This window comes from Gymnodraco acuticeps, unplaced genomic scaffold (genome assembly GCF_902827175.1).
Source record: "Gymnodraco acuticeps unplaced genomic scaffold, fGymAcu1.1, whole genome shotgun sequence".
Classification (NCBI taxonomy): Eukaryota; Metazoa; Chordata; class Actinopteri; order Perciformes; family Bathydraconidae; genus Gymnodraco; species Gymnodraco acuticeps.
This window is the reverse complement of record NW_022990087.1, coordinates 35,727-45,849: the sequence shown is the minus strand read 5'-3', so window position 1 is coordinate 45,849 and position 10,123 is coordinate 35,727. Positions and strand designations below refer to the sequence as shown.

Genomic DNA, 10,123 nt, shown 5'->3' with positions numbered 1-10,123 from the left:
ATAAGAGTATAAGTGATTGGAATATGATATATTAGACAAATAATTTCTAAGTAGCAGCCAGTAGAATGTTATGGACGTTGTTTCAAAGTTCAGGTGTTTCATAGTCTTATGGCCTGTGGGATGAAGCTGTCCCTGAGTCTGGTGGTTTTAGTCCGGATGCTGCGGTACCGCCTGCCAGACGGCAGCAGACAGAACAGTTCGTGGCTGGGGTGATGGGGGTCTTTTATAATCCTGAGGGCTTTCTTTAAGGTTAACGTGGTGTTTTTACTCCACTACATTTATTTTAGTTACTTTACAGATTCTGATTAATGATGTGAAATATAAACAACCCTTAAATCAGACTTTAGTTACACCTGAGTAAAATTCAGTGAAGGTGATTGTCAAGTGCCAACAATCAGGAGAGATATTTGATAGTTGGTGCTTGAGGAGACTAAACCTTTATCTGCAGATCCCTATAAAGCATATTCATTACTCGTTATTCTCTAATAGTTAATTAAAGACTGTATATTATTGCTATTTTGCACATCCCTTTCAAGATTTTCTAAGGTTTATTGACATATCATATACACAACTATGGTGTAGTTATGCAATTATGACAAACTTGGGTCACAGGTTCCTCAACGGTGCATTACAAGACATCTATCAATATGTGTGTATACCTCCACCATTAAACTGTCATATTCTGCACATTTCTTATTCTATTTACATACATCTTATAAGAGTATAAATATGTATAATATTGGTTAAAATAAGTGCTTCAACATAGTTAACATTGCAGGAAAGTTGATTGTCAAGTCCCAAAACAAACCATGCAATATATTAAACGTTAAGTACTTTGTCAGGCTTAATAATTATCTGTAGATACCCCCAAAGCTTTTTGCTTACATGTATTTAAAAGAAGACCTTAACCTAAAGTATTATTAAATAAAGCCTAATTAGTTTGTCTGTTTTGCACATCCTCCTATTAATATCTGTGTACATCTGGCACTAAACTGTTTTATTCTAGATATCATTTACAGTATCTTCTTGATATTTTCTATTCTATATTTCTATCATTGACCTTCTACTTTCCTCCTATTTTGTATGTACTCTTAATATTTAAATGTTTTCATAAAATATAACACATTCAAAAGTGCTTTACAAAAACGAAATACATTAAGAAAAAGGCATTTTAAACAGTCATTAAAAAACAACACAATCTACCTGCATTGCATTACTCTAAACGTGTAATAACGTGCTTTAACCAGTAGGTGGTTTGGGTTAAAAAGCTGTCAAGTTTACAGTGTTAACAAAATAAAATATACTGCTGTTTCTGGTTTAGTTTACGATGGATACATTTAGTTATTGTTTTGATATTTGTAACACAAAAGTGATGGAAAAACCCACAGCAACACAGAAAAGATGGTCTTAACATGACCCAGCGGTCTAGTAGTTAATAAAAACAATAATATCAAAACAAAATATTACTACTAACTTTATTGTGAAATTAAAACAGAACGGTAAAAGAATAGTTTCCGGTCTATTCTGAGCCCGATCTTTGTAGATAAATAAAGAACTGACAGATGTGTAATATATAATGCAGCCAAACCATTTATTACAATGCATTCATGTGATGACTTTCAAAGAGTAAAGCAAGCACTGCTGAATAAGTATGATTTTATCTTTTACGAAAATCATTTTTTTATATGGAATGCAGTTGGAGGTCAACCAATCACAGAGGTTGAGGTTTGTCGAGCAAAGCACATGGTGTAGTCCCGAACGACAGCTGAGGATTCTGGGTAGTGTAGTGTCTTCTGCCATCCTAAACTCCGAAAAAATATTTGTTTCTCCGAATCGAAGGGGGAAAATATAAAAGCATTGCACACAATTTAAACCAATCAATGTTGTGTAATCAACAAGGATAATCTGGTGTTTTTTAGTTGATGAGTAGTGCAGATATCATTATAAAATAAATCGACAGTAAGGAGAATAGTTACTTCCGGGTGGGAAATCCTCCGTTATCCAATGGGAATGGATGCTCACATTGTCTTTAACTGCCGCCGACATGGACCAATGCGGTGCTTCCCTGAGCGTCAAATACCGCCGCCGATGGGAATACATTGCAATCAGTTGAAAGCTCTTTGTGTCCATTTATGAAGCTGAAGGAGACTCGTCGCGTCACAACTGCACACCACGGGACCCTGACCAAGTGTCGCTCCTGGGCGTTCAGGGAGTGAGACTGTGTTGTTGAAACAAAACACAGTATAAACTGAGGAGTGACTCCCGGTGAGTTTCATGTGTTTTCTTCACTCCGCTGGGAAACTGCTCTCATGTCAAGAGGAATCAGATCAGTGCATGCGCTGCATCGTCCAATCAGTGTCCGATACACAGTAAGGGGGCGGGGCGAGTGGCTGAGGATTTCACCAGAGGATGGTCTGGTGGTTCCTCGATTATCACTCCTCCGTTATCGCTCCTCGCTGCTCGGTCCTCGGGCACAAATAAGGGCAATGGGACGCTACTCAATATGGCGCAGAAAAATCTACTTCCGGTGATACCGAGGAGCGAGGAGGAGGAAATGAAAAATAAGAGAATTGAGATGCAGCCACGGTGTCAGCTGCAGCAGAGAGGACTGAGAGGCAGAGAGAGCTAGAGGAGAGTTGACAAAACATCCAGCAGAGGATCCAGGACAGAGAGAAGGATGTTCTGCAGGTTCCTTGGTGGGTCATGAGGGCGGAGGAGGTCCGATAAGTAGTGGGGGGACATGGGCATGGAGGGACTTGTAGGTGAGGAGGAGGATTTTTGTAGGAAATGTGAGACTTAACCGGCAGCCAGTGCAGGTGGATGAGGGTGGGAGTGATGTGCTGCCACGGCTTTGTGTGCGTGAGTACCCTAGCAGCACAGTTTTGGACAAACTGGAGCCTGTCCAGGGTTCAGTTGGGTACCCCGAACAGGACACCATTGCAATTGTCCAAGCGGGAGGTGACAAATGCATGTACTAGGGTTTCAGCAACAGACTCCGAGAGTGACGGTCGGAGTCTGGCAATGTTCTTCGGCTGGAAAAAGCAGAGTTGGTGACGGACTTGACGAAATGGAACGAAAGGGTGGAGTCAAAGATGACACCCAGGTTGCAGACTTCAGGAGATGGGGAGATGGAGCAGCCGTCATCCTCGAGGATGAAGTCACCAACCTTCAGGAGCAGCGCCTCGGGTGCCACAACCATGAGCTCTGTTTTCTTGCTTTTAAGTTTGAGTACATTTGATGACATCCAGGTTTTTATTTCATGCAGGCAGTTGACAAGGGACAGAGGGGGGAGCTGGGAGGATGGAGAAGTGCTGAGATAGATTTGGGTATCATCAGCATAGCAGTGGAAGTTGAGTCCGTGATGGCGGATGATCTGGCTGAGGAGGAGCATGTAAATGGTGAACAGGAGGGGGCCAAGCACAGAGCCCTGGGGGACACCATGATTGACTGGGGCCGGGGGGGAATTGGAGCCATTGATGACAACAAACTCTTCCCTGTTGTGGAGGTAGGATGCGAACCAGGATAGGGCAGTGCCAGTGACACCTAGAAGGTCAGATACCCAGCTAGCGGGGAACGTTCTCACAACTTTGGCTAACGTTACCTATTGGTTCTAATAAGGTTTTAAAGAAACGTTTTAATCTGATGTTCAAAGAACCTTTTTAGGATGTTTATTTGTTCAAATAATGTTCCTATAAGGTTTAAGGTCAACTAAAACATAACGTTTTAACTGCAACATTCAGAGGATGTTTTCAGGATGTTATTGAGGCCTGAGATGACAGAAAGTGTTTTATAAAATGTTCCTTTAATGTGATATGTTAACAAAGGTGGAACGTTTTGCCTGCAACATTCTAAGGATGTGTTTTGAACGTTGTTGGGTAACACATTAAAGATGTTCTTTATAAAACGTTCCCTCAATGTTACATGATAACAAATGAAGAACATTCTCCAAGAAACATTCTGAAAATGTTTTCAGGGTGTTATTCTTTTTTTATAAAACGTTCCTGTGATGGCAAATAATAACACGGTCATGGTCAACGTCAGATTTATTTCTGGAGCGCTTTAAAAAACAAACTTGTTGCATTTGTTTGAAAAGGATGTTTTAAATAAAATCTGATGTCACCATATTTTCCTTTTGAGAAAAACAAACAAGCCCGTAATTCACGATAAGCTGTAAGCAGATATTGCATGTTTGCGGTGGCGTGTGTGAGTTCCCAGCTAGACATGTTTGTTACCATTCGTTGTTCTAGGAATGTTTTCAGCGGGACGTTTTATTTTGGTTCCCAGAATGTTCTTCTGAAAATGCTAATATTTGCTGCTGAAAAACTGCTTACTTTTTATTGTTATTTTTGTTTTATTGTGACACTGGCTACCAACTTCTGTTACTTTCTATATCTGTACCCAAAGCGTAATCAAAGGCAAGATTGGTATACAGGGGAAAAGACTGTACAAGTTATTTTCTTAGGGCTTTTAAACCACAGTTTAAGGTCTAAAGCATGTTGTATTTATAATGGCTATATGTTGTGCCTGTTTTATTTTATTTTTTTCTTAAATTTAAAACAAAACTATGATATGCTTTTAATTTGACTACATTGCTTTGCATTCTGTCTGTTTTCACTCTAATGTCAACTATCAGATATCACAATAAACGTTCAATGGCATTGAGTTGTGGATGTGTGAAGTTGTGAATTGTAGGGACTGTTTTGTAAAGGTATTGGAAAGTAAAGTGTGAATATTTATTTAAAAGCATATACTAGGATGTAGGATAACGTTCTTTAAAAAACATTCTTGAAATGTGTGGTGATAACTTTCTTAAGATGTATGAGCGCATTGAGAAAATCAATAGGACGTATACAAACACATTTATGCATGCCAATATTCACTCACAGTCACATGCACTTATAATCACACTAAGGTATGTAGGCCCACAATATTCATAATATCATATGTGTAAAATATCCGAAAATAATCACACTTTTTTCTGACTATAAAGGTTGTGTCTCGTATGTAGGTTCTAACTGTTGGATAAGCTAACTGGCCGTGTGTGGTTTGTGAGGGCTGCGTATAAACAGTGTCCACTGTTTATGCATATTGGATCAAAATCGCTATTGCACCCTTTAGATTTGAGACCGAGAGACATATCCTACCTTTCAGAAGAACATAGGAACCAAAAGAAAACTTCCCGTTGAAAACATTCCTAGAACAATGAATGTAACATCCTCAGAATGTTTTCAGAACCAAACATTTCTAGCTGGGTAGGCGGTTGAGGAGGATGGTGTGGGAGATGGTGTCAAACGCTGCAGAGAGGTCCAGGAGGATGAGGATGCTGTGGCGGCCAGAGTCAGCAGCAATGAGGAGATCGTTGATGATCTTGATGAGGGCAGTCTCCGTGCTGTGATGAAGTCTGAAGCCGGATTGGAGGGGCTCATAGAGCTCATAGCTGGACATGTGCAGATGGAGTTGGCCGGCGACTACTCTTTCCAGAGTCTAGAGTCTGTAGTTGCAATAAGGAATTTCCCCCCAAATGTCAACAAGTTTCAAATAAAGAGGCAAGCACATGGTAATAAACTAAACAACACACATTGTTTTTGATTTTTTTTAGGAAAGTACATTAACTTTACTTGGAGATCTGAAGAAAATGGATGATATGTATAACTTTATGTCTAAATACTCTTACTGCAGCTTGTTAATGACAGATAACACACCCTGCCTCTCACACAAAGATTTGTTGAAAGCAGTTAAACCTGTTCCCCTTGATTCCTGCTCCCAAACACACTGAGCTACACCCAATCAAGGTATTTCAATGTTCCCTCCCCTTCAAAGGTTGGCAACATGTTAAAAGAGAAAGCTGTTTCCTCATTCCTCATTCCTCATTGAGCGAGCAAAAGCAGGAGGAGAGGAGATTTGTTGTCCGTCAGAGATTGTTTCTGTTCAGAGAAAGTGGATATTTTACCTTCTGTCTGCAGTCCGTAACTATCACTGAGAGGTGAGATGGCGCAGGGAGGAGTTCAGCTGGACCGGGAAACCTTCTCTTGTTCCATCTGTCTGGATCTAATGAAGGATCCGGTAACTATTCCCTGTGGACACAACTACTGCATGGACTGTATCAAACACCACTGGGATGGAGAGGATAGGAAGAAAGTCCACAGCTGCCCTCAGTGTAGAAGGAGCTTCACACCGAGGCCTGTCCTGCTGAAGAACACCATGTTAGCAGATTTAGTGGAGAAGCTGAAGAAGACTGGACTTGGAGAAGCTCCTGCTGATCACGGCTATGCTGGAGCTGAAGATGTGGCCTGTGATGTCTGCACTGGGAGAAAACTGAGAGCCTGTAAGTCCTGTCTGCAGTGTCTGGCCTCTTATTGTGACAAACACCTCCAGCCTCATTATGACGCAGCTCCATTAAAGAAACACAAGCTGGTGGAGCCCTCCAAGAAGCTCCAGGAGAACATCTGCTCTCGTCACGACGAGGTGATGAAGATGTTCTGCCGCACTGATCAGCAGAGTATCTGTTATCTCTGCTCTCTGGACGAACACAAAGGCCACGACACAGTGTCAGCTGCAGCAGAGAGGACTGAGAGGCAGAGAGAGCTGGAGGGGAGTCGACTAAACATCCAGCAGAGAATCCAGGACGGAGAGAAGGAGGTGAAGCTGCTTCAGCAGGAGGTGGAGGCCGTCAATGGCTCTGCTGATAAAGCAGTGGAGGACAGTGAGAAGACGTTCACTGAGCTGATCCGTCTCATGCAGAAGAGAAGCTCTGATGTGAAGCAGCAGGTCAGATCCCAGCAGAAGAGAGAAGTGAGTCGAGTCAAAGAGCTTCAGAAGAAGCTGGAGCAGGAGATCTCTGAGCTGAAGAGGAGAGACGCTGAGCTGAAGCTGCTGTCTCACACAGAGGATCACAACCAGTTTCTGCACAGCTACCCCTCACTGCCAGCCCTCAGTGAAGCTACACACTCCTCCAGCATCAACATCCGTCCTCTGAGCTACTTTGAGGACTTGACGGCGGCCCTGTCAGCAGTCAGAGACAAACTACAGGACGTCCTGAGAGAGGAATGGACAAACGTCTCATCGACTGGAGTGGATGTTTTACTGCCAGCAGCAGAACCCACCACCAGAGCTGGGTTCTTAACATATTCACAGGAGGTCACTCTGGATCCAAACACAGCAAACACACTGCTGGTATTATCTGATTTGAGCAGAAAAGCAACACTCATGGAACAACAACAGTCTTATTCAAGTCACCCAGACAGGTTCACTGATTGGCCTCAGGTCCTGAGTAGAGAGAGTCTGACTGGACGTTGTTACTGGGAGGTGGAGCGGAGAGGAAGAGCAGTTTTTGTAGCAGTCTCATACAAGAATATCAGCAGAGCAGGTGGTGGAAGTGTATTTGGATTCAATGACAAATCCTGGGCGTTCATTTGTGAGCAAAATAGTTATACATTTTGCTATAAAAGTATCAAAACTCCCGTCTCAGGTCCTCGGTCCTCCAGAGTAGGAGTGTACTTGGATCACAGAGCAGGTATTCTGTCCTTCTACAGCATCTCTGAAACCATGACTCTCCTCCACAGAGTCCAGACCACATTCACTCAGCCGCTACATGCTGGAGTTCGGCTTCATGGTTATGGAACCACAGCTGAGTTGTGTAAACTGAAATAGCCTGAAGTCATTTGAGGAACTCTTCTACTTCTTAAACTCATTATGTCCATCATTGTTGCTGAGAGCTGATTGTTCATGTCTTCACTGCACAGAGACCAGCTGTCAATCAAACATTATGGGATGTGCTTTAACATCTTCTCATGAGTTGTTCTGTAGATGTTGGAGTTTCTTTAGGCGGCACTCCTTCCTGTGTCTGTTTAGCCATGGAGGCTGTCACTGCTCAGGAGCATTTCTGTTAACCTCAACTCATATTTCTCTGCATGGAAATTTAAACTTTGCTCCAAATATTTGTTGAATATTGATTTATTTGTATGTTGTTTATTCTATTGTAAAGCATGAGAGAGAGAAAGCATCTCCTATTTTATTTTAAAGGTCTTTTATTTTTGATTAAGTCTCAATGTGTTGAATGCATAAATGAAAGTTTGGAGAAGGAAATAAAAGTGCCACATTAACATGTATGTAAAAATGTAATGTTGGGGTTTCTTGTTAATAAAAGAGCAAAGAGGAAACGAGTGCAAATCTCAATCTTTTGTTTTTTTAATTATAAAAATATATATTAATTAATTTCTGAAAAATATATTTGCATTTGATTTATTTTTAGGATTAAGAAAAATAAATGAATTCAGATGTTCTTTTCTTTTTCAGAAGAACATGTGAAAGCCTTTTAGCTGATGCGGCTCTTTCAGTAAACCCTGCTCACGTTTCGTCAGGTTGGTGGAGATGTCTCTTCTTTTAAATGTGTTTTGGCACATTTCACCCTGAAATCTGGTCGTGTCCCAGCTCACTGAAACACGCAGTAGTTCAGCCTCTGCTGAAAAAAAACAACCTAGATCCAAACGTTCACAACAACTACAGGCCTATATCCAAGCTGCCTTTTATTTCAAAAGTGTTAGAGAAAGTTGTTGGCAAACAGCTTACTGCTGTCTTTACTGCAAACATGATTTTAGACAAGTTCCAATCAGGTTTCCGTCAGAAGCATTCCACTGAAACTGCTCTCCTTAGAGTCTCCAACGACGTAATGATGTCTTCGGATAGGGGTGACTGCTCCGTTTTAGTGCTGCTGGACCTTAGCCCAGCTTTTGACACTGGATCACGGAATAATGATGGAAAGGCTCAGGCAGGTGGGTGTCTCAGGGAGTGCCCTGAAATGGTTCTCCTCCTACCTTTCAGATAGGAGTTTCTCTGTGTCTTTAGGCCCTCTCACTTCTGATACTGCTGCTCTTACCTGTGGTGTGCCTCAAGGTTCTGTTTTGGGTCCTATTATATTTTCCTTATATATGCTTCCCTTAGGTCAGGTTATCAGCAGATGTAGTCATATTTCCTACCACTGTTACGCTGATGATATTCAACTCTATGTCTCTTATAAACCTGATAATCCCGGCTGGATGTCTAACAACTTGTTGCAGCTTAATGCAGACAAAACAGAGGTTCTTATCATTGTGTCAGACAGTATACAGTGGGGCAAAAAAGTATTTAGTGCGGCAGTATCCTTTCTCTGTTGGAATCACACTAATCCTCTAAAATGTACAGAGAAAATATTCATTTGTGCTGGATCTGGTTGCCATTCCATCAGAAAGACCTCCAACAGCATCTCTTATTGAACTTTGAGGATGTGGAGGCTGTGATGACCGTCCTGAATGAAAAACGAAGACACGATGTTTGTCATGACAACGCTGTACTCTGTGTTTTTCCTGTGTCGACTAACAGAGGAGAAATCTTTAAAGGATCTTAATGGTGTTTAGCAACTCCAACAGGTGGCTAACTACAGCCGATCATTCTGTCCAATTCTTGCAACACACGTCCATTTCTCTGTGGCCATAACACACACAATGACGTCACATTGTCAAAACAAAGATCAGTTTACTAGCTAATCAGAGCAGAGGCCCAACAGATATGCTTTGCAAAACAACAAGGCTCATTCATTTCATTTGTTGCTTTGAAATAATCGGACATTTGATTTGTAGTTTGCAGCCTAAACACAATTCTACAGCAGCTTGATTTTACTTCACCCACAGCGTCCCGCCAACACGGCACCCAGACCCCACGCAGCATTCTCATCCGTTTGTCATTGCTGGTGTCATTTTCTGGTTGCTAAGAAACGCCATGGTAACACATAATCACTGATGTTCAGCTGTAACGGTGGACTCATCAGAATGGGCGAGCTGACCAATCAGAGCACAGTGGGCTCCAACAAGCCGTTTAGGACAGAGTAAATACACACACTATACATAGATGCTGTATGAGAAACCAATGAGAGTTTGAAATTGCACAATATAAATCTATTCTAGTAGACTTCAACAATGGAATTATGATCAGTAGAAATGACCTTTAAAACATGATTTATTAAAACTAAGTAGGCAAATTTACTTCCAAAATAAAGAGACAGTGGCTCGTCAACAGTGCCTAAATCTTTATTTTTCAGTAAGCTACATTTTTTTCTCCAAATTAGACAGTTTTACATCATGACACAGTA

The 10,123-nt window shown here is 41.5% G+C and overlaps 1 protein-coding gene across 2 annotated transcripts; it reads left to right on the top strand.

Moving 5' to 3' along the window:
• The first annotated feature begins 5,878 nt into the window (after positions 1–5,878).
• Positions 5,879–8,175, top strand: LOC117546180 (E3 ubiquitin/ISG15 ligase TRIM25-like). 2 transcript variants are annotated; one of them, XM_034216325.1, is made up of 2 exons: positions 5,879–6,953; positions 7,027–7,184. In XM_034216325.1, exons 1-2 carry the CDS (start codon positions 5,989–5,991, stop codon positions 7,037–7,039), a joined length of 978 nt encoding a protein of 325 aa, XP_034072216.1. In that variant the 5' UTR covers positions 5,879–5,988; the 3' UTR covers positions 7,040–7,184. The 2 variants fall into 2 exon arrangements, with proteins under 2 accessions (XP_034072216.1, XP_034072215.1); XM_034216324.1 differs by having other exon boundaries at positions 5,879–8,175.
• Positions 8,176–10,123: the final 1,948 nt, after the last annotated feature.

Bases quoted from the DNA above. Each gene is read 5' to 3' on its own strand.
- LOC117546180 (XM_034216324.1), top strand. From the start codon at position 5,989: ATGGCGCAGGGAGGAGTTCAGCTGGACCGGGAAACCTTCTCTTGTTCC.